The sequence below is a fragment of the Neopelma chrysocephalum genome, unplaced genomic scaffold (genome assembly GCF_003984885.1).
Source record: "Neopelma chrysocephalum unplaced genomic scaffold, ASM398488v2 Primary Assembly neopelma1_142, whole genome shotgun sequence".
NCBI classification, from domain to species: Eukaryota; Metazoa; Chordata; class Aves; order Passeriformes; family Pipridae; genus Neopelma; species Neopelma chrysocephalum.
The window spans coordinates 1558588-1583895 of NW_020897804.1; the positions used below are offsets into that span (position 1 = coordinate 1558588).

A 25308-nucleotide genomic window follows, 5' to 3' on the forward strand; every position below is an offset into this window, starting at 1 on the left:
CATTTGCTGGATGGCTCAGTTGTAGCCATAGCATGTTTGAGGGCCAGGCCTGAGAGTATCCAGCATCTGTGCTGCCATGTGAACTCCCTCAACATCTCCCTGCCCACTCAGTCACCACTGTTGTAACAAAAGGACCATCCCACTACCCAAACTGGCTCAAATGGGATCTTCTTTACTGAAACGGGATCAGCACTTACTGAAACAGCACTTGTTATGGCTTGTACTTGTGTTTTTCTAGTGAATCTGTTTCTGCAGACCGTGGTTCTGAAAGTTTAATGTTAGTGTGGTAAATTGTAATCCACTTAGCATGGTTCTGGCTTTTTCTGTCTTAGTACATATTGTGAAAAATATGAAGACCTCTGGGGAGCCATGAGACAAGTCTCACAAGTAGGGTGTGTGGCACAGTCAGTTGGTAGATGATGGTGACAAAAGGGTAAAAACTGCCCAAGAGGTCTATTCCCAAGCAGAATTTAGGGCTATTTTTTTTCTTCCTTTACCACTGTCAGCAGTTTGATAGTCTGGAAGTTAGTGCCTTAAAGCTATGGGTTAAAAAAAGCATGCTATTGTACTTCAGGAGGGGATGCCAGCATTGGAGGGGGAAGGAGGGAATGTCCTCTGCAACCTTTTTAGTGTATGCTCTAGGTCTATGAATAGCTCTCAATGGCTGTCTCTTCCAATTATTATTTCCCTGAGCAGCACTATTTGTAAGGCTGATGTTCTTGAGATGGCCTTTGGTTTCAAATGTCTTTTTAGGCATAAATGCTGTTTTTTTTCTTCAGGTATGAGTCTGTCGATACATGCTGGATCTTCTACTTTAGGAGTTTCTCATGCACCTGTGAAATAACTTCAGTTCAGACTCTTGTTCTAAATAGTGACAAAACCAGCTGCCAGTCATACAAAACAAAAATCAATATCCTGCTGCGTTCATTGCAACTGATAGTGGCAATGTGAGGTGTTTTTCTGTCCTGCAGTAACTTGTGGGAGTAGCAGGAACTGTGACCTAAATAGGAAAGAGATCCAGACTACTGCTACAACATATTGTCTGCAGAGTGTAACAAGTGACAGGTTTGGGACACTTTGAATTTCTTCTCCGTTTATCTAAAAAAAAAAAACAAACCAAAAAACAAACAAACACCAAACCCAAAACAAGCTTATTTTGCTTTGATATCTTACAGGAGATATTGCAAGCAGTACTGCTTGGCTGCTTTAGCTGCTGTCATACTGGGGTGTTTTTGTTGTTTTTTTTTTTTTTTTTTTTCCTTCTGTAGTGGTGAACTCCTTCCTTTATTGTGAAATGGACTTAATCATTCCTTCTATGGGGGATCATTTGATTTATATTCATTCAGAGTGAGGGTCAAGTCCAGTTTTGTAATGATAATATAGTTTGAAATGCATATTAGTAGTTTTACCTTTGGGTTACAGCAGAAATAACTTGATCCTTGAAGTTCATGCTTGGAAACTGTAAACCAAGGGATTACAGAGAAGGAAATGAAGAGGAGGGGCAGGATGTTGAAATGCATTTTCAGCGAACAGTCGTATTTGTAATAACCTCTAATCTGTAAGAACAAACCTCAGTGGAACTGTTAGTGAACTATGAGCACTGCTGTTAACTCCCTCTGCATTAAAGCTCCTTCCCCTTCCACATGTCAATTCCAGATCAGTCATATTTCAGTTCCTTAATGTGACTCATACCTACTTTGATTTTTTTTTTCTCCATCTGAAAAGGCTTTGTGTACACAGAGTAAGGCTGCTTTCACCCTTGACTGACCAGCTTGTGGTCAAAATATTTTTTGTGTGATCTATTTAAATATGTTCTGAGATTTTTGATAAGTTTGTTCTTGTGCAATGCTCTCCACCCTACTAGTTTCTATTCCTCAGCCTTCTTGGTTAGACTTAAATACTGTAGAAACATCAATTTCCAAGAAGTGATAGCTGTCAGATGTATAGCCAAGCTGAAGTCTCTTGTTGAAAGAGATCACATAGGTTCCCAGGCTTCAACCTACTGCAGGAGGCAAGTGAATAAAGCAGAAGTTAATGTGTTTTGGTTTTCTGTTAAGATTAATATGTGAGCACCAGTTAATGTGGGTTTTAATTGGAACTGGATTTTATTATTCATTCCCAAAATGGTTGGTTTATGTCAGAAAACTGCTGTGAAGAATAAGGTTGTGAGTGATTTCTTAAACTTATTCATGCTGATTATATCACTTGTCCAAATTGTGTGTTCTCTAGAGCAGGTTCTTTAGCTCTTCCTTCCAGTTGATCCCTCTACAGTGTGCACATTTAGAGGAAGGTATTGCTGACTGTCCTTTTCCCTATGCTAGATAAACCAGCTGAACCTTTCCCACCTCCAACTCTTTTCTTAACACTCTACATTTTTTTTCTCTTTGCTTTTATTCTCTCTCCTTTTACGGCTGTATTGTGTTGGTGACTGCAGTCACTTGTTTTTCTTGTCCTGCTCTGACCCTTCCAACTGATGAGTTCCTCGTGATGCAGTTTGATAGTGTGACCTTGTGCTTTTCTATAAATGTGCCCATGATATCATTTCAATCAAGTTCATGAATATTCCAGCCTTCCCTTATGTGGCTCATGTCACTCAGCCTCAACTAGTGAAGTGTGTTAATATCATGTACTCTTTTGGGCATATTTTCCCCTCCTTTTCACCGGTTCTCAGATGCATTGCCTGTAGATGGCCAGCTCCATCTTTGTGCAGTTGTTTTGTATTGATTAGGTCTCTCCTCTATATGAGGGTCTCAATATTGGTGCACTGAGTCTGGCAGAACTCAAAAATGGTGGTGTGGCTGGAGGTAGATAGCATCAGAGTTGGGATCAGGTTTGTGTGCCACACTTGAGGTAGACATGCCAGTGCTGTTAAGTACATGAAACTAGAAGAGATATAGTTTTTAGAAAATGTTTGATCATGATGATCACTGGGTGGATGTTCAGGAGACTATTTAAGAAACAATTATTCTCTTCTGGACTTGTTTTTCTGCATCCTTTATTGGAGTGAGCACTCGAGGTTCAACGCTTAGTTTATTTTTTGTAGGCAGTGCAAGTTCGTTGCTATGAGGGCTTTTAACGCAGACTATATCTTGCCTTTTTATGCCAAGTCACTATGTCATAGTGTGGTTTTGAATAACTAACCCTTTTCCTTTTGGGATAAGGTGTAACTTCCAAGACTAGTTGTGTCATGCTGCTGTTATTGGCCCCTTTGGACTGGAGTCTGGTCGCTCAGCTGCCTTGCCTGTCTCAGTTATGGGAAAGTCTTTTAACTTGGTTTGATGATGTCAATAAGGGTAAGTAGAGTATGTTAGGAGTTGCAAATAATTGCTGTGCTGAGTGGGGTGTGTGAACTCTTCAGCTCTAAGGGGATGAAGGTGTGCCAGGGCTGAGGTTTTTCTCTGGTCTGGTTTAGGTCTGTTTCTTTGGACAGTAAAAATGGGCATGTGAAAGAGAACCAAACTGGTAATTCAGATACAGTTCAGAGGTTCTTTAAAACTTTCTCAAGTCTCCACCCAAGAAACTTCCTGTGAGATCAGTACACACAGGAAGAAGATAAGGAGGTACCAGGTTTAAGCTGGATTAGTGCAGAAAACTCATCTTTTGTGGGGTTTTTGATGTTCAGAAAGACTTCTTGAATTCAGTGTGGTATATATACATATTAGAGAAAATAACTTGCTTCAAACTTGTATCCATAAGAATATTTTAGTATGATGACTGCTGGGGATTTTGGGTTAAGGAATAAAATTGGCTTATAACAAATGCAGCTGCAATCCTGAGATGAAATGAGCTTTTGTTGTGAAAATTACAAGGGTGAAGACTTGTGTATATGTGTAGAGGGGAATTTCCATTTTGAAATGGGAATGATTTAAGTTTGCAAAAAGCAAGAGGAATCTTTCCTATTTTAGAAGAGTTATCTGGGAATCGACAATGTCGAGAAGCCTCTCCAATCTGGGGACTTTATTGTGGAAGGGAGAGAACAGCAGGAAGGACACCCAGTGCTGATGGGCAGTCCATTGGTTTGGATTTTGAGTGTTTCTGGAATCCATGTGGGAATTTACCAGGATTCAATGGTCAGATGAATGAGTTTTTTACTGTGCATTTTGAAGCAAATTATTAGAGAATTTTTATTAAATGAAAAAAGTTGTCTATGGCAGAAATTAATATGGTCACTTTCAGGAAAACCTGTTTAAAGAAAATGAGAAGTAAATGAGACTAATGTTCTTTCAGATCTTGCTAGTTTCTTCATATCTAGATGTTCGGAGTTGTCCACCTTTCTGTGCAAGCAGAGACCCCAAAAATAATTATTTTAACTTGCTTTTCTTTAGGTCTTGGAGTCTTTGGTTTTTTTAGTTCTTGAATAATTTTCTAATCTGAGTCATTTTTACGTATGTGTAGCAGAAGGAGCTGGTTTCAAATTTGCTCTTCAGTGATCAAGATTGAAAGTGTCAGTTTGGAGTGAAAAATACTGTTTGTATTTGGGCAACACAGGATGAAGTTAAGACTTGTTGTTTTGATACCAGGAGGTGTCGAAGTCTCTTTTTCTTGGCGACTCACTGTTGTCATGGTTATAGTTTCTCTGCACTGTTCCCTGTGTTGGAGATCCCACCATAGATTTTTGAAGTTGCCTTGCCATGTGAACACGTCTACAGTGTTGTGTATCTGACTGTAAGGAAAATACTTTGATCAGGCATCACCTGTCTGGTTTAAATATGCAGTTAAATAGTTCAAGTAAATATTAGCATTAGCTAGCAAATAAGGTGGTACCTTGGAGATTAGGTCTGTTGTAATATTGAAGTGATGGATAACAAAATGCAGCTCCTGAACAGGAGTTCTTAACTCTGAAGTACAGTAGAAGGTAGTCAGAGATGAAATACAATTTCTAGTACAAGTCATCAACAGGATAAGTAATAGACAGGTCTCTCTGTGTTAAACTTAATTTTGCTGTCAAAGCATGTGTCTTGCTGACAGTGTGTTTTTGATAAACCTGTAATGGCTAAACTGGTACTTTGGCTTTTTAACAGTAAAACTGCAAAAATGTGAAGAGCTTGTCTCAGTTGTAGCACCCTGTGTGAAGCAGAAGCGCTGGTGGCTTTCCATTTATTGGTTTTTTTTAAGTTGCAATACTGATATGACACACTTTATCCACCTATTTAGCCTTTTGTAAGAGTCTTGAATTTGCAGTAATTAAAAAAATGAACTTGGTTCATTCAGAGCTCTGTGAAATGACTGTTCCATTGATCTAAATGTTTGCTTAATAGTACTTTCATTTTTTTAACTGTCTTCATATGGCTTTGAGAAAATAGCAAATGTATCCTCAGTTCTTAAGTGGAACTGTTTCTGCTTGCTCTCACTGTGTACTGAGCAGCCAGCGCAGGGGTTCTGTGTGCTGATAACTCCATTATGTATGTGGCAACCTTGTAAACTTCAACCAAGTGACTAAGCACTCAAGTGCTCAAATGATACAAAAAACTGATAAACTGATGTAAACTAAAACATAATTTCAACAACTATTTTAAGTGTAACTAAAACATTTTGGAGCTAATCTTGGCAGTTTATTTTTTTTTGGTTCAAAAATCCTGTCTTCTGGGCATTATAAAGAAGGATCACAGGGGAAGCAAAAATGCAGAATGCTTTGGAAACTGGGATAGGAGAGAGGATTTAACTTTTTTGCAGCTGTTTGAATAAATTTCTTTGTTCAACCTTGGAGCATTGCTTCCAGCTGCATGAAAGCCAGTGAACTCATCTGAACTGAATTTGTGTTTAATTGAATTCTACTTAATTAATGCAAGGTATACAGGATGATTTGACAAAGGATATCTTTAGATTGTCAAACGTGTTTCTCCTGTAGTAGGGAAACACCCTCTGGTTTTAATTTGAAAACAGCACAAACATTCCTTGACATGAATTGTTTTGCAGTATCACCAAAGGAAGCCTGAAATTTAAGAATTTTATTTTTTTCCCCCTAATCAGACTGCTGGTTTGACAACTTGTTATTTTGAGTGGATAAGTTGTAGCAAGGCCCCAAGTATGTATGAGTGAGTCGAGGCTTGTCTATGTAGTACAGTTATCAAGTGAGAAGGGTGTGGGCTTTGAAGGACAGTGACTATTGTAGAACAGCTAAACTCTTTCCAGTTCTTTCTCTGAAAGTATAAGCCTTTAATTATATCTGTTTTCCTCTAAACGGGGAAAAGGGGGATATTTTGGCATCTTGGGGTTTGCAAAAATGGGGACCTCATGCTCACATCAGTAGAATGTTTTGAATGTGATGTATCTCCAGCACAAAGGTGGGTCTCTGTCTCCATGATGCAGTGGGATAAAACGTTGAGTTATATTTTGGAGGCCTGTTGAAAATGTTTAACTTTCAGTATTTGCATTTTCAGTAGCCTAGCATTCCAGGATCACTGGCATCACTATACAGTATGCCTTGATCAAAGAAATATCAAAGTGTTGAAATTTTACGTGCAGAATTTTTTGTATGTAACTATATACAAGTGTAAAATGAGGTAGCTTTTATTTCCTTTTTTGAAAGGACATAATGCTTCAGTGCAGTAGGATGAGAACACACTGTGCACATCAGTGTAAGGGGGATGAGGAATGGTAGATTTCTCACTTGAGTAGACACTCGAGTTGCCTCAGAACCTGGCTCAGTGTGTCCCTTCTGGATGCACTAATGCTTCACTGGGGTCACTGGTGCCTGTGTGGATCTTGAGCCTCTTCTCCTTCCACCTTGTCCTTACCCAGGAGGGATGCATGTAGCAGGAGGCTGCAATACCACACTTATTTCTGTCCTCTTGCTAAAGAAACTCCCTTCCCTCAGCCTAGCCTGAATAGTAAAACTAGAAGTCACATAGCCCCTGTGGTCCCTTTTCTCATGCAAGAGGTAGACAAGTTTGTCACAACTCAGAAATTCCATTTATGATTGCTTGGGCCACCAATTACACTTATAGGTTTTATAAATGCAGAATTTATTGGAGCCTTCAGGACCAGGGGTTGAGCGATTTAAGCCCTGCAAAGGTACTGTCCTTCTGGGGTAGAGTTTTGCAGATTCCAGGTGTTGTTAGGCCAGGCTGTTGATACTGTGTGAGGCTTTTTTCTTTGTCTAGTTTTATTTTAACTCTCAGCTTTCAGTTCTGTTCTGTGTTGATTAGTGTGTGCTTTGCCTGCCTTCTAGACTAATGAACATTAACAGTAAGGAGCAGGAGAACTTGGTGGTCTTTGCAGCATTCAGACAAGAATACTGTGATATAAATTGCTCAGTAGGAGTAAAAATTTTCTGAACTTCAGCTAATGCTGAGCAACCTTATTTCAGCTAGTGTTGTAACTTGTCCTTTTTAAAATATAAATGTTATAAGGGTATTTAAACTGCAATTGTAGGTTAAAATAAGTGATATGAAGTAGTGTTGTGATGTACAAGTAGCATGAAAGATCTTAAATAGGATCTTAAAACGCATGTGACAGGTGCTTGTGGCTTAACTGTCATGTCCTATTTTGTAGAGCTTCAAGGTTACTTTAACTGCTGTAGTGTGTGCTTAGAGTGGCAGAAATCAGATGTGCTTGAAGCACAGTCAACATAAAGCCTCTGTGAAATTCTTCATTAGTGCACAATAATAAAACTGATCCAGAGGCCGAGACTCCTGATGTGCTCTAAATCCTTAAAATGTAAACACAGTGTGTTGGTTTTCCCCTTCTCTCTTTTCAGCTTTTAAATTGTTTACTTTTGCATAATAGCTTGCCTAGCAGGGTTTTTTTTGAGAATGTTATTCATCATACTTGTTTTAAGGATGCTTACCTGAATCAAAATATGGATTTCAGTGTTACCAGGTGATGGTATGCTCCTGAAGTGCTCAATGCTCAGTGGCCATTGTGTTTAACATTTAATGTTATTTGGATCAGCTAGCCCTTGTAACTTGAGCATGCATTACTATAGAACCAAAAATTCCTTTAAGTTGAATTTCCAAGGCTTGTTAAAATTGCATGTCCCAGAGCAAAAAACTTGCTTTTAAAAATTTTGTTAAACTCTCATAGTTGGCACAATAAGGTGTGTTCTCAGGGCATGCAAGTGTGCAGTTGGGCTGGTAAATGGCTCTTAAGCTTGTTAAATTGAAGTACTTGGTCAGGTGAGTAGGAATGTAATAATGTAATATGAACAGAAATACTTAACTTTGCAGTGAAGTGTTTAATTTCCAGACTCACCTCAGATTTGTAACTAAAGAATATATATGCTCTATGTTGAAAAATACTATTTTCTGCTATTCATGTTCTAAAATAACTGAATTCCTCCAGTTGTTCCTTCTCCTAGGGAGAGGACATACCTCCTAGAAAGTTCAAATAACCATATGAAGAAGTAAGAATTTTCTCTCCTCTCTGGTACTGAGCCTAAACTACTTCAACTCTAGAAAGCATAGGTCCTTAGTAGTGATAAATGACCTTAAGTGGCTTCAGTATACTGGAAAGAACTTGATTCCCATCTTTTGAGCAGCTATTACATTCTTCCTTGAGATCCAAACTATCTGGTTGGTACCTTGGAAAAAAACCTGTTCTAAATTCAGGTTACTTTACCTCTTTTCTGTGGTGGTTGAGCTCTGCAGGAGGTGTCCTTTCCCTGGAAGAGTGAACAGCAGAAAGAATTCAGTTTTAAGGTAAAAATGAGCTCTTCAAGTCAACGAGGTACCTGGATGTCAAGGGTGATGTTTTTGTTGCATCTTGCAGTGATACAGTCTGATGCAAAACCAATTTGATTAAACTTTAGGGTACATTTAGATCTAGTATGTTGTTCTTTGCTGTTTAATGAGGGTAGGAGGAATCCTTTTGTGAATGCATACTTGCAATACCTGAAGTATGCACCCACTTCTTAAATCTTATCAACTAAATACTTGCATTCTCACCTTTAGCTTGAGTAAAGTATAATACAGACTCATTCAAATGGCCTCCAGACATTTGTAGTGGACTTAAGCCAGCATGTTCTTGTGAAAATACAGCAGTTGTAGAAAATGGTGGACTATTGAAAATGGTCAAGGCAATCTGTGTACATGTCATAATAAAATCCTTCTGTTAGAAACGAGGGTGATACCACTCCAAATCAGAGGAGTCAACACTGAGTAAGTTAATGTAAGTGTTCTTGTAGGCTAGTATTGCTGTGTTTATTCTAACTAGCATCAGGAGACAGGGATTTGTTTCTGGCTGCTTAAAGAGCATATACAATTTATATATATATTTATATAAAGGGTTTTCTGTACCTTGTTCCCTGTGCTCTGCTTCTGGAGATTGGAGGCCTTGCCATGGAAACACGTTGCTGAATAATGATCATCATGAGGATCGAAGTAATACTGCTCAAAGTGCTAAGTAGTGGTAACAACCATATTGAGGTTAAAGAAATACTTCTGTTGTATGACCCTTTTCTTTTAAAGTCACATTCTTTGTTCAAACTGCCTTGGTGCTTTTGGAGCATTAATTTTAAAATTGGAGGTTCAGGGTAAACTCAGACTTCGCTTACGGATTATTAGCTACTTAACTAGGATAAATTGCAAATCTCCTAGTGGTTCCTGATTTTTGCCAGTATATGATTTGATACAGTTAGAACCAGCTGTAGATTATTTTGAACACAGGCTTGCTATATAAGAATATTGACTGAGAAAGGGGTTTCAGTGTTGAAGTTGTGGATCACAATTGCTTAGACTCCTTTCAGACACTGGGCTGGAGGAGAGAGATCTCTGAAAGGATTAGGATATAAATGGAGCTTGTACAGACTCTTCTGACTTGCCACAGTTCCTTTCACTGGCACCCAGCCATCTCTCAAATGGGTATGGACTTGAGAGTTAATCACAAAGTCCTTTCTTTGTGATCACTGATTTTTAAGGACAGATAACTGTTGTTTTTTCATGGCCATCTGGTGTGTAAGAGAAGGGTGGATGGGCAAGCCTTATCCTGGCTCTTTTTGCCATCTTCTCCAGTCAGTTGTTTTCTGAGACTGTAATTCATCTGTCCCCATAGTCCTGTCTTAATGCATAATCATAGTAAATATGCATATGTGCTAGCTAATAAGGTGGCAGCTTTACAAAAGGAGTCAGGTAGGTTACACCTTCCAAATCTGCATAAAAGTGCATGGCTGTGTGCAAGACTGATACTGCATGCATACAAGTGAGATCCTTGCCTACAGGAAAGTTGGATGCTTTGGTACAAGGCTTGCAACAAACCACATTTTTGAAGACTTCCAGATCCTGTGATTATATTCCTGGTTAATCACCAGTATTAGTTTGTTCTCATGTTGTAATGTATTTTCAGGTTATGCAACAGCCTTAGGGAATTGAAGTACAAGTTGTAAGCTTAGTTTTTACTCTTAAACATACTTGGCAGTAACTCCTAAATTTATTGCGACAGTTACTGTATATGTTGGCTTTTGTTCATGTGCTTTATGTGGCCACTGAAAGTACTGCAGACTGATTCTCTCCTTTGAACAGCTTTTATTGAACTCTCAGTTGAGGCAAGATTGTCCTTTGAAAGGTGTCCTGTCAAAGCAGCACAGATTTGGAGCTTTTTTTCCCCTTGAGAGGGACAGACCACTCGGCACATCACTTGGGAGCAGGTCCTGAGCTTTTGGCAGATGGGGCGCAGTGGTTGCTGCTGGGGCGTGTGGAGATGCTTCTCACCAGGAGCAGACTTTGAGCATCCTGGCTCTGATCCTGGGAATGGCCTGGCTCTGTACCGTGCTGCCAAGGAGCCCTTCCATCTACCTGGAAGTTTGTTGTACTTGCTGTTAGAAGTGCTGTTCCCTGTTTCCTCCGCCAAAAGATGTGATGAGCTGGAAGGAAACATCCCGAGGGCTGCTGGATGGGCATCACTGTTGTATTTCCTTCACAGCCTGAAGTTATTGATGCATAATGCCAGTGCCAAATGAATGTTACAGTAATCAATAATATAGATTACTTGAAAGTTTCAAAGCCCTCAGGACTCTGTTGGAACCCGTTCTAATGGCTGTATGTTTGTCTGTTGTGTATTTGTAGAATTTAATTTTGACCTATGTGCTACAAGCTGAGATTTATTTTGGTTTTTTTGCTGCATGCAGTCTACTTCCCAGGAATGCTTGACTTATGCTGCAAGGTCTAATAAACCAGTTTGCAACTCTTATTGCTGCTGCCCTTTGCAACGAGTAAGAACTCCATAAGCTCATGTTTTGATGAGTTTCCTGCCTTGCTCGAAGTAAAATTTCTTAATGTGACACAGTTAACAGTAAAGCTTTTGAATATTTGTGTTACTATTTTGGGTAAAAAGGAAACTTCTGTGAGCCAGGAGGATAAGATGAATATATTGCTGCTATCAAGTGTGTTTCTGAGAACTTAATCAGCGTGCAAGTATCCAAAGCCTTGCTTCCCTTGGAGTTCAAGGAACTGGCAACCCCTTCACTCAGTCCCTCTTGTCACGCTGCAGAGGCCACCAGTGTTGTGTCACACACTAAAAGCAGAATATTAATGTAAGCTTGAAGAGGTAATTTGAGGTTTGGGGGAGCTTTTGAGTGGGTGGCAGCTGCAGCTTGAAACTCCTCATCTCTGAGGCAAGGTGCCTGCAGCAGCTGCTTATGATTTGCGTCTCCCCCTCTTAACAGCAGCCTGGCCTGGCAGAATGTACTGGTGACAAAATATCTATGGGTTTAATGAGGGTGAAACTTGGCAACTATGGCCCAGAAAAGCACTGCCAGGAGTGTGAACACTTTTCAGATGGCTTCATGCAGTTAATGATCACTTGTTTCTTTCCAGATAGTAACCTCCTTTGTGTGAAGCACATTGCCCCTTGTGTTAAAAAAATCTGCTCAGTTCTATGAAGACAACATATAGTGTTACATCAGCCCAAGACTGTCCTTAGTCAGCAGGTTTGATTTCCAGAACATGATTAGGAGGATTGCTGCACAATAAATATTCCATGTGATCCTAATCTTGTGCTTCAGTTTAGGCTCTGTGCATTCTTTTAAATGGGCAAGGAAGAGGGAACTGGGTAAAAGTATGCTCTTGCCTAAGCAAGGGAACAAACTAGAAAAACAGATGGTGCTAAAAATAATTTATTACTAGGGTCTAAATATGGTTCTGTGATTCCCCCCCCCCCTTATAAATAATGCAGCTATAAATCCTGCTAGGTATCAATAAGTGTTGAATTAACTCCAAACTGCTGAGTGTTACGGAACCCTTTTGGCAGCTTTCCAAGCTTGGTGTTGCCCTTCATTCATAGGATCAACATTTAATTCCTTAACAGGGGAAACCTGAAGAATTCATCCTCTTTGAATGGAAACATAGATGCAGGGAGCTTGAATGAGTAGCCACAGGCAAAGGCATCCCACTGCAATGGAAGGGGAGCCGTGCTTGATGAGTTCCTGCTAGGTCGCAGCCAGGATGAATCTCCTCCTTTCTTTCCTGCAACGCATGAACAATCAAAGGCTCCTTTTTTATCTATTGTTGCCATGGAGGGCGTCCATTTAAAGTTCAAATTCCAGCAGGCTTGGGAAGAAGGAAAGGAGGTAGGAGTAGGCCGGACTGGGAGATGATGGGCAAGCATCAAAAGTGAGCTGAAGACAAGCCAGCACTTTGTCCTGTGACAGGACAGACCAGGCTGGGGGTACTTGGTTTTGAATGGATGCCTGGAAGTTTTTTGGGCTAGTGAATGGAACACTGCTGAGGTGGCAGGCGCAGGGAGCATCTGGCGTTTTGCTTTCTTTGCGTCGGCAGAGCAGAGCACAATGTGAAATCGGGCCCGAAAGGGCATTTAATGAAGTGAGCCCTTGTGCTTGGAGGTTCCCTGTGCTCTGACAGCCAGGGAGTGTAAGCCTTGAGGAGAGTGAAGGAAAAGAAATCTCATTAGGGATGGAGGTTCCCCCCCTCTTTTGTAAATGGATTCTGTAACAAATGTCTTGCAGATACCCAGAGCTTTCCAGAGCTGTTCAGCACTGTTGCTTTGCCATACCTGGAGCTGGCTTTGTATGTCTGCTGTACTCTTCTGTAAGCAATGTGCTAATAAGAGGAGGAGGCAGCTTAATATCTGCTGCAGAGTTGCTTTTCCTTTCTGGCAAGTTCCTGTATGTACAATAAGTATTCATTGCTGAAAGAGCTAATGAGTACCAGACCAGCTGCATTTGACATTATGAGAAAAGAAAGGGGCCATCTATGGACTCACAAGCCAGTTTTCAGCCAGCTGTGGATATTTTCTATTTTAATTATTACTTATCCTGTCAGAAAATTGGATTATGCTAAAATTATTGGTGATGTTGTTTGCAATACAATACAATATTGAGTTAAGAGCTATGGTTCAGTGTTATATATAGGGTACTTACAGTTAATGTGCCTAAGCTGCACCAGAGGGTTTAAAGAGAGGTGAGAGCACTTTTCTCAGGTTTTACCATCTGGGTTTTGGCAGGTGGCAGGGGATTAAGTTATTTTTTTCCCTTGCTCTAAATTGTAAGAGGTGGTGGCCAGCAGAAGTGTTGAGTAGTGTTTCATCATTGATATGGGAACTTTTTCCAGATTTCTTGGCAAAAAATGAAATCCCAGTGTAATCTTTTGAAATATATTAGAAAAATGAGTTATACCTCTTTGAATTTAACTCAGGGTAATTTTGGGAGAGTGTGCTTTAAATATTTGGTATTCTTGTAATGACATCCTAATAAAAGTAATAGATTAATGCATTTTTATGGTACCTGAATGCAAAGACCTCTTAACTCTGAAACTAGACTTTGGTCTTCCATACTCTGAATATTATCTGTTGCGAAACTTCCCTTACTTTTTGACAGTCACTTTCTGACTTGATGCATCATTTTCTAAAAGAGACCTAAACCAAACTGATTCACCAGAGGCTTTTCTCTGCAGAGAGGTTTGTTAAAACCACTTTGAAAAGTCCTAAGTTTAACTGTCACTTTGTCTTCTGTTAGTCTTGGATTGCGTACATCAGTTCCTGCTGCATGCATATACTGGTGCATAAGTGTGATAAAGGCAGAATATATGTCTCAAGCCTGTGAAAATGAACTGATTGGAATTTCTCTACATCACTTAGTGATGTCAATTCTTCCATTAGAATGGGAAATATTGACTTGTTTACATGCTTTTTCAAGTATATACAAACTGAAGAGAAATTTGTCTTCATTTTGGTTTGTTGTTGGGGTTTTTTTTTAAGTTGCTGTTGGATGCAACTTTTAATTGAGTCCAGTTAATAAGGAGGTAGGTGATCTGGGAGGTCATGGTTCAGTGTTAAGGTGAGCTGCAGATAATCAAATATCTCATCTGTTCCTATACTTGGAAGTACTCAGTTCTTTATATACTGACGATGACACGTGCTTTGCAATAAAACTTAGGTATTACCAGAACTGGAATTTTGAATAAATGAGACTTCTGACGAGTTTCCAGATTTCAGTTTTCATTATTGCAGTAACCACATGACTAAAACTCAGAAGGCTTTGATGGTATGCTAGGAGGCTTGCAAGCTGGGGTAGCATGAACAAATCAGAGTTTAAAACAAAGTATATGTAATAGTTGAATATACAGCATTTTAAATGTTGCAACTTTTTTGGGCAAACTCTGATTTTTTATTGTAAAATAGATGAAAACCAAGGCCGTACACTGAGAAGTTGAGCTCAGTTTTAGTGTTACCTCAGTGTGTGTTTTAGGCATTTGAAGGTTGACTGTCTTACACAGGACTTGTGTATACCTTACTTCTCTTCTGATTTGGTACAATGTGCAACTGAAGGATAAAGGACCACATATATGGTTTCCTGACTTTTTAAAAAAAACATACTGAGCATCAACTGCTGACACATTGTCAGCTTTGCTATTTGAACCAATAAACCAACTTGTCTGAAATGTATTTATCAAACAAATTTTAGCACAAGTTGACTTGGTATTAAAAATATGCAGCAGTCTCGCTACCTGATGTCAGGAACATCTCCCGAGCCCCATTGTTTCAGAAATGTTCAAAATGGTCCAAAATCAAGTACCAAGCTAGAAAAAATGCAGTACCACGCACTGTACACCCCCAGTCTCCAAAACTGATTCTGTTCTTTCTAAACAAATGTGTTGTGCAGCTTGTCCCTGGAAATAATTAGTGGCGAGGGTCCACCTACAGTTTGAATTAAATGCTCCTGGAAGAATTTACTGTTAAATTGTGGGGTTTGCATTGAGTTGAGCAAAAGATCCGTAACAGCACTTGTGTTTTGTGTGTGTGTGTGTGTACAACCCGTGCGTGCCTGTGTGCACTTGTATAACAAGATCTTGAGGCTTTGTTTTGGACAAGCATTTCTGTAGTGGAAAATTGGTCTGAAGAAGGGGGGAACTGTTCCCAAGCTGATGAGGTTGTTTCCCTTTCTCTCCCATCCCCCTTCCCTGGCAGAAGTGAACTTTATGGCCCAATTATAGAATCCCTTAAAATGCTAGTTATGATGGAGTTCCAGCATAACCCAATAATATAGGTGAGGCTGACATCTGTCAGTAACTAATGAGGGCAGCCTTAGAATCAGGATTTGGAGTTTACTTCTCTAATTTCTCCTAAATTTGACCCATCATATCAACTTAATAATATTGGACCTGAGGATAAAAATAAACAAACATGCAAGAATTTTAAGAGAAGTTGGTTACATGGATGTATTCTAACAGTCTCTGCATATGTGATTCAGTTATGAAAGTAATTGTTTGCAGCTCATAGCAAAGTCATGAAGGAATGAGACCTTGGCTAAACTGCTCAGGAATAGAAGTTCTCTATAAAAATAGATGACACATAAATGGCAGGAAATGAAGCCAATATGGTCATGTTTTGAAGCCATAAGGGTCAAATCCTGTCCTGTGTTACTCTAGTGCATAATCAGTCAACTTAAACCCTGTTACTTGAGAACAGAGTTTGGCATGTTAAAGCAAACTTTGAAATGTCACTGATTATTGGGAGTTTTGTGGAAACACAGCTACAGCTTTTTCTCCTCTTGTTTAAATGTATCTAGTTAGAAATCGAGAAACCTAGTAAAACTCCTGGGGTTGGAAGTAACTTCTTTGTTTGTTATTTCAGAGCTGATTGTTAATTCCTCTGTCAGAAGAATAATACATCAGAAGGCTTTGACTACCCAGGGTGGTCTTTGTTTTTGGATCCTGAATGCTGAACACTGGGAGATGGTACTGCAAGTCCTGCAAGCAGTCATAGTCTTGTTAAGAGTTTTCTTGCACTGCTCCTTTTGAGCATATGTTTATGTGCAGGGATGTGTGTGTAGCTCATGCTAACGATGTGTGCGTGCTTTCTTATTTCCCAGTTTAAAATGCAAAAAACTACATATATCTTTCATCTGTATGAACTAGGTATGATTTAAATTAAATCTTTAAAAATTAATTTTGTCATATTGCTAATGAAGAGGGTAATATGCATTTCGAGTTGTTTCTTGCTTCCAGAGCCTGTGTTCCTTTTCTGAAAGGAAAGGTAATAGTTCTTGAGTCGGAAAAGAAGGAACAACTCTGGCAAAACATGAATCACTTTTGTTGGGAGAGAGCATGTGCTTACATTGTTTCCCTCTGTGTCCTTCTACTACAAAACCAGATGTGTTTGTCATCCCTGTATGCACACAAACGGTGCAGCTGTTTGTTCATCACACCATTGCTCATTAGTGCTGTTGGCTGATTGGGTTTGCCAGACTGAGGCCTCTTGAGCTTGTGCAGCTCAAGCACAGTAGAGGCCCAGTTCCACATTGTCCAGCCCTTCAGTCTGTCCATAAAGTGAATAAATTCACTATCCATATTAGAGATGTGCATAGGGTCTAGTAGGGAGTAGGAAAATATCTAGACAAAGGTGTGCAAAGACAGTTTGTTTCCCTTAAGGCAGAGAAATTTCTTTGGTCCTGCAGAGACCCCAGACTGCAGCTGCTGCTGAAGCAAGAACAGAGCAAGAACCATCTCCCAGACCACTCTTCTTGCTCTTTCAGTGCCCTTTTGAGTCCTTTTTTCTGTGGTCCTTTCTTGTGGAAAGCTCTGTTTTAATGCCTCAGTGCATTTGAGATGAACACTGCTGCTGTTATCTAGTAATTGTCTTGTTTGGCTTAATCTTCCTTCTCCCTGGCCCAAGTCTTGCACTTTTATTATGCAGCTGAACAAAGCACTGTCACTGTGTTCCACTTAGACACTGTATTGATTAGGAGCCCCTTCAGGAGGGTTAAATCCACTGTGTGAGCCTCCTCTGTTTTAGTTAATGGCATAATTCATAGCATCTGTAGGTATTTGTGCTGGGCTTGGTACTAAGAATAGCTGAAAATTTTTTCTGCTTAATTACATGCAGGTGAAATAGGTAGGCCCTGATGTTTGTAGAGTGTAATTCCACATTCTTACAATAAAAGCTTGCATGATTTATACTTGCTCAAACAGGGAAGGTAAAAGGTTGCAGTTCACAAATCGACTGAATTAGAAAATCTGAGAGACCATCATCTTAATTAAAATTCCATATTGTAAACTTTTTAAAATGCAGTTCAGTGTTGGCCTGGATTTTATAAAAGGAGAAAACTGCTATATATGCTCACCCTCTTCATGTTAGTGTTGGTGTTGAATCATATTGTTGACTGCATTACATTAAGTACTGTAATAACTCAGCTTCCAATTTATCTTTAAAAGCAAACAAAAGTTAACCCCTGTGATGAATGGTCCTGGACTTCAGAAACTGCTAAACCCCAGCACCTGAGTTTCCCCACACTAAACTGCCCCTATCAAAATTTAATTTACAAAGGAATAAATACAAAATGTCAGTAGTGGTTTGGCTGCTTAATTTCAGTTCGAACACTTTTAGACTGACAAACTTTTCTTTAATCTACTTAAAGTCCTTAGTTTATTTTTTCTTGACGTTGGAACTTCATTGAGTGCATGTGCACTGCAAGCACATGAAGAGGTGAGCTGATAGTTCTGAGGGACTGAGTATGTTCTCAGTTGTTTAGATGATCTTTGAAAAAAACCACTGAAAGGAAAAGATATTTAGTCTGGGTAATTTCATATCACATGTGGAGTGCCTACCATGTATAACTTTTATGTCTGAGTTTTGGGAAAGGAGGAAACAGGCATCCCAGTTGAACTTAATCCATGGTGGTTGTAATTCCTGATGTATTTGGGATCTACCTCTGACTTTGCACATGGCTATTTGGAATTTGGTGTGATAGCAATAATGTTAGCTGGATCCTAGAAGTTTCCTAGCTAAACAAGTAGGCTGCTTTACAGGTCTGAAGACTTCAGTGCATGAACTCTTGAAACCTCCTGACCAGTGCAGGTGACCATGTGTGGACTGCAGTGGTGCTCAGTCAGAGAACTGGACCCCAAATCCCCCCCAAGTCTTTGTGCATTTTGTTTTTCTCACTTACAGACTTTAACTATTCTGGTAGTTTCTCTGTTATTCATACAATGAGCAGCCTTGTAAATTTGCGTATCTGAGTATAATTAGACAAATTCAGCATTTCCCTTAAATACTTCTATTTCATTAAGTCCTAGTATTTTTTCAACTAATAGCACTGAATAAAAAGCCAAATTAAATCACAGGTTCTTACAGCTTATAAACAAAACTTTTAAGGATACTGTGGCACAATTTAGAATATAAGCATAAATATCTAGGCCAATAAATAGATCAACTTTCATGGTAGACTACGCCAGAAAACTTGCATGCTTAAATCTAGAACAGTCTGGCTAGTGGGAGATGAAAGTCTGTTACATCATGATGTTGTTTAGCATCTGATGTGAAATGAGTTGATGGCAGTTTCCTTCCCTTCTTGGGCACCTACATCTAAAAAATTAAAATAATCTTTGAAGATACAGCAGAGACAAAGCACTGAACAACTTTCATTTCAAGTCATAGCCATATTGCTGTGTGTCAGCTTGTATTGATTTTTAACTGGGTCTTTGGCATTCCAAACAGGATTTACCTTATTTGACTAGAGGAACTGCAGCAGTAATTCTTTCTCTGGGGGAAGGAATGGTTATTGTAGTTCAGTGTCTAATTATGTGGCAGAATACTAGAGGTTGTTTGCTCTCTCTCATTCATATCCAGTATTCTGTATTTTTTTCTTCTTTCTAGCTATAGATGATGAAATAACATTGCATTTTTAATGTATAGAAGTACATTTCAAATTTCCAGGAAAACAAGGGATAACTGCAGAGTGACAAAAAGTGAATACCATGTTTGGTTCCCAAATGATTTTGGTCAGAGATTCAATTTTGCCCGTGAAGGTTTTTCTAGGGATTTGATTGTGTTTCTACATAATACATAAATAGAAATGGTTTTGTTCAGTACTTTTCAAAGTCAGTGCAAGAAAAATAATTACTTTTCTTTTGATTTACTTCAAATGCATAGCTTAAAAATCTGCAATGGTTTTTGACCTGAAGTATTTTCTTAGGCACTTGAATTAAAAAAACCCCTTAATGTATTCCTACACCTTTAATTTCTCATTTGAACAGGGAGAAGTTCTTTCCCACTTAACCTTTGATTTTTAACTTTTAGTGCATTAGTAAACCTCAAGCATATAACATTATGGAGAATACTATATTGTCTTCCTCCTGTCAGCACCCCTTTGTACCCATGAAGCAATATTTCTTCTCAACTGCAAGTGTCTTGAAAGCGAAGGTTATCTGGGAACACTGAAGTGTTCACAAGATGCTCAGTGCAATTCAAGACAGAAAAGTCAGAGTCAAATGTCAAGAGATTTACTCTACAGAAAGATTAATAGTTTGTTACATCAACACAGCATTTTTATTACTATTTCTCACTTCCTGCATAGTAGAAGATTCCGGGATTAGGGACTGTGACGGGATATTTCTTAATCTATACAACCAGCTGACATTTTTAATAATTTACAGTAAACACTGCACATATCTCCAGCTTGAGTTGTCACAGGTGAAGATATTAATGTGAGTAATTAGATACATGAAGTGAAAATTCAGTTTACAGGGAGGGACTCTTCACATCTATTTGTGGTCAGATGTGATGTCAGGGGATGGCTTGTTCAAGGGCAGTTCTCAACACAACTGTGGGTTGCTTAGCACCAGTCTTTTGTGACAGTTCTTATAATTTGGAGTCCTCCCTTAAGCCTCCCTCTTAGTTTCATTGAATGAAACCTCCTCAAATAATGAATTTATACCGCAGTTGGACTTTGTTGTTGCTGAGACTTAACTGTGACCTCTTTGCAGGCAGGTTAGTGCCTGAGACGTGAACATGTCGTGCTGTTTGTGGTGCTTCTGATCTGAAGCTTAACTGAGTTACCATCAGTAAAGGCATTTGGTTTTGAGCCAGTCTGACTAATCTGTAGGAAGCGTAAGTCAAGGAAGTGAAGCAAGGACCGTGAAGCCCTTGAAGGGAGAAGTGCAGCCCATGTAACTTGCTCCATCTCCGACTGGCTGGGTACAGGGAAGCAACAAAAAAAGCCACATATTGCTCCATGCTTGGACTCTGCCATTTTGTTTTACTCTTGGACTGGATGCTGATACTCCAGGAAATTCCAGGATCTCCCAGTCATGAGGACCATTGCACTATTCACATCTTTTCATGTTCCTGGCAGAGAGACTTTAACAGTGGAGAAATCCTGTGTGCCAGTATATCTTAAAGCAACATCTCTTGTGTTGTGCCATCACAGGCAAAAGTCTCAGGATGGGACAGAAGGCAAACCCGATAACGAGTCTAATCAGTTTGATGAACTCAGTCTCTTCCTTAAGCCTGTGACTTGAGGGTGTAGCCCATCCTGTCATGATAACTGGTGCTGAGAATCAGTAGGATGGGCTCAGGGCTTCTGGTGGTTTCAGGCTTCCTCTGCTCCTCACTGTGTGCAGCTGCCGCAGCTGCACCTCCTGAGAGCAGCTGTATCTTCCACCCCCACTCAAACCCGAGGGGTGAACTTGGAGTATGATGGGGATATGGGGGAGAAGCATGAGAACTGCTGCTCCCATTACACACTAGGTTTTCATGCACATAACTGTCTTATTTTTTTTCCCTTTGACTACTGTAGCAAATGCTCTAGTTTTGTTAGTAAAACAAAAACAACCTTTTTATTGCTTCTTATATTTGGAAAGTGATGTATTACGGGTTTCTGAACTGAAGGTTTAGTAAAGAGTACAGACATTAGCTTCCTTTCAGGCTGCTCTGGGCCTTTCTTGTTTGCTTTGTATGGCAAGGGTCTAGAGAGATTTCTTTTATTTCCTTCCCCACCATTGTTTTTGGTACAAAGTTGGGGTTTTTTCTTAATATTCAGACATTTTATCGCCTCACTTCTTTTAAAACTCTGAGGTTCTTTTTTTTTTTTCTTTTTTCCGTCACACAAAAGAATACTTTTAGCTGATTGAGTTCTATCCATTGCCAACTGTGGACTCTTTTGTCTTGCCAGTCCAGCATCCTTTATAAAATGAGGACCATTGAGCAAGTACTCGCAGGCTCCCCACTGAGCACAATTGTGCTTGAAAGGTGTGGTACTGTACCAGTGTAACATGGAAAGCTGCAGTTCAGAGGCCCTGAATGCATTGCAATTTCTACCTTTTGCTTTGTGAAAGGAGCGGGATTGTGCTGCGAGATAATAAATCCACCTATTTTTAGTTTGGTGAGGTTGTGACAAGTGGGTGAACAAAGAACCAGTTGAATGCACTTGCTGTTGTGTTGAAACCGGCTAAAAGTTCCCATTCAAGTGGTTTCAGCACAGTACAGCTAACAGGCAATTTTCCATTTATGTACACAAACCTTCTAGAAAGACAGCTGTGTGGTTGGATTAATTTCTAGCAGTAAATTGAATAAAAGATATTTTGAAGGGGGACTCGGGAATTCCTTTCTGAAACATTGAAAGCAGAACTTTCAAAGCTTTTCTTTATTTGGCCCCTTTCCTTCCCAGTGCCTACTATAAGATTTAAAGAACTGAAAATATTGTCCCCTGTATGGAGATATACAACAGGATGTGTTCTTTTTAAAAGCAATGAGATAGACTTAGAATTAAAATATACTTTAACATTTTTTACTTTAAAAATATAATTTTTTGCTTTATGAGAGAAATTCATACCTCTTAGTCATAGAAAGAAACTCAAATGTTCTTAAATGTTTGTATTTGAATAAGCTATAAATGAGAAATATAGAAGTGTTTTGAAAACAGGAATGTATATTATACCAAAACTTCACCATAGTGAGGTTTTCTCTTTTATGCAGTTGTATACAAGCAAGGCTGACTAAATCAAATTTCTTCTGAATTTGTTAAGATTTGTTTAAAAAGTATCCAGAGATACTGGTAAGATGCTTAAGTGGGTGCTGATGTGTTATGGTGAAGCGGGAACATTACCCAGTGCTCTGGAAGAGCATCTGGAATACAGCATACAAGGAATGTTGCAATGTTCCCTGTTTCAAATAAACAAATATAAAATACTTAAGAAATGACAAATTGGGGGAGGAAGCTGGAAATGGGTGTGAAAGTTGGTCTTTTTCCCTGCGGATCTACTTGTAATAAAATGACTGCCGTGTGTGAGACTGGAGTCACTTAACCAGTAAGATACTGAAAATTAGTATAATGTTATTCTCCTGTCTCACACCACCTCTGAGGACCCCTGGCTATTCCAGCTTCCTCTCACTGTGTGCTTGTATGAGGCAGAATTTAGAAGTTTCCCACTAGTTAAAATCTAAGTTCTGCTGTCTGCATATTTCTGATGGTTCTTAAATGTTGCTTCTGGATTCTAGTCAAGGGTCTCTTACAGTTACATGAGGAACTTAGGCATTTTATTCCTTTATCTGTGGGGCAGAGGTAGCACATTTACTGGGGATTTCTTTTCTTCTTTCCTTTGTCTAAATAAAGGCGAGTGCCCCTCTGGTTTTTAATATACTTTGAATTTAAACAGAATTGCTCCAATTCCTGAGCTCTTGTTCAGACAGTACCCAACTGAAAAGACAAGCTAAGCTGACTCTGGAGCAAGATGTTCCCAGTAGAAGCTTGGGTTCCTTCTGTTCAGAGTTTACCCAAATGTGCCAGTTGCTTTGCTGACTCTGGCTGAGGTGACGCCTAAGGGCTCATTGTCTGCATGAGAAATTAATTGTTGACCAGGCTGCAGTGCAGCTGTCTGACCTAAATGCTGATGTTACCAAATGCTCTGCTCTGGATTTGCCAGAAACCTAATACAGCGAACTGGGTGGGTGTGTGCACTTCCTCATGGTAGTTGACCAAAATTAGGTTTTTGGATATTTCTGCATAAAAAAAGGGACTGTTTTTCTCACAAATGGGAAACTACACAGGCAAAATATCAGTGCAAAACCAGACTGTAGTAAGTTAATACTATTCTTCCTTTTTCTTCATGCCTCTCATTTCCAGGATTACTTTGAACACGTGACACTCTTGAGTACATACTCTCAAACCATTCAGGAATTTAAGGAATTTATTCTACTCCTGTACAGTTGTGGTTAATATATTCATCGCTTCTCTTTTTTCTTTCCTTTTTTTTATTGCAGACTTTAAAAAATTCCAAAAGTCTTTGCTCCCTTGACTATGAAGATGATGATGATGACACGCAAATGAAGACAATTGTGTCATCGCCATGTGACTCAAATGATCTTATGAACATCATCACCCCTGGCTCCAGCCCGATGAAAGAACAGCAGCTGGATGAAGTCAGGCATCACGGGTCATGCCAAGGTGGCTTCAAAACAAGGGATTATAAGAAAGCAGACGCAGTGTGTGAAAGCGACGAGGACACGAGTGATTGTGAGAGCACCGAAGAAGGAATCTTTCCTCTAGACTGTGGGGACCTGGACCTAGAGCAGATTGAAAACAACTGAGAACTCCAAGTTGTGTGCTAGAATCAGAATTGTTCTAAATTAAAAGTGATAGAGGATTACCTTTGCCATGCATAATCCATGTCCCTGAATCTCTGTATTGCCTATCTTGGGCTGTGTTAGAAGAAATGTTTCAGGTGGGGGAAAAACGTGAACCATTGTTACCTGTTTAGTCTATTGGTCAATATGTGGATGACAACAAAGTAAAAAAAGTAGGAGGTTAAATGTTATTTTGAAGATTAAGGAATAATTTTGATTAAAAATTTCCTAACAGATATTTTGCATTTTTATGGCTTTTACAGTTCTGGAGAAAAAGCATCTCTATTTTGAAACGAATTTTCAGAAGGGCATTCTATAAAACTAAATCTGTCTACAGTGATTCTGGTGCGGGTCTATGTTGCTTTTGTTAAAGAGCTTAATGTGAAAAGTGAATTGCATAATGAAATTGGTAATAAACCTTCAGATAGAACTCTTAAATATCTGGTTGACAACTGGTCCAAAACACTTAACTGCCATCTTTGACAGTGTCTGGTTAAAAAACAACTTCATAACATGTACAAGTGTTTTTTTTCATACATTCGGGACTTTTTGATCAAAATATGGTAGTGACCTTAAAGGTTAACATTTTCCATTATTTTACTACTTGAATTGTTTTCTAGCCTGAAGCAATGCTAATTTAGGTGGGCTAAAACTTGCAAGTAGCTGCCCACCTACTTGGTCATTATGTTTTCTGTGGTTCAAAAGAATGTACAACAAGAGCACTTGAACTTTTAGACAGGGACTTTGTAATGATCAATTCCCCAGGAGGTGATCCCTTCAGCAATACTAGAAGGAAAATAGTCCTTGAATTAAATAAAATGACATTTTGCTTTGCACTTGTGTCTGCTTATGACTTTTACTAGTGGAAAATGTGTAGTCTGTGGCAGATTCTGTGATGTGGTACTTATGTGTAGGATTGGGTGGAGTGGAAGGGCAGATTTCTGGTTGTCTGAAACAAAAGTGACATCAGGTTTGTCTGGAGAGATGGGGAACAACTCATGCTGGATCCCAAAAGCGTCTCAGTGATTACATACACTGGAATAATTTCAAATGTAATAGTGCATTCATTGCAGACTATTGCAACACATACTTATTTTGTTAGTTCAACTGCAATAAGAAATTTCCTCAACAATGGATCTTGAAATGGTTTTAAATTGGATAGAAAAGGGGAAGCTTAGATTATGGCATTTGAGTGCATCGTGTTAGTTTGCTTAAGTGAGCCAACTTCTACTGTAACTTGTGCCATAAAACCAAACTACAGCAACTTATTTTAAGTCAGCTAATGGAATGTGATTAAAATGAGAAAAAAATATCTTAAAACATGTACCAAAGGCTGTGGCAAGATATGGTACAGGATCCAGCCCTGTGATTAGGGCCAACCTTTAATTACTGAACCAGCGTTCATAACTCAAGATCTGTACAAAATTTTAAAAGTCAGGGTAGTCAGTAAGATGCTCTAAACTTTTTTCTTACTCTTATAGCTCCTATTGCATATGCAACTGTGAGTGGCAGTGATAT

At 39.2% G+C, this 25308-nt stretch overlaps 1 protein-coding gene across 3 annotated transcripts in view; it reads left to right on the forward strand.

The window, feature by feature from the left end:
* The window catches only part of FAM53A (family with sequence similarity 53 member A), a 70720-nt gene extending 46094 nt beyond the window's left edge, over positions 1-24626 (forward strand). For 2 of the 3 annotated variants that reach the window (XM_027699877.1, XM_027699878.1), the window contains one exon: positions 23428-24626. In XM_027699877.1, the coding sequence (XP_027555678.1) occupies positions 23428-23754 (327 nt within the window). In that variant the 3' untranslated portion in view covers positions 23755-24626. The remainder of the gene's footprint in view (positions 1-23427) is intronic. The other variant, XM_027699879.1, reaches the window with a different exon arrangement.
* The last annotated feature ends 682 nt before the right edge of the window (positions 24627-25308 follow it).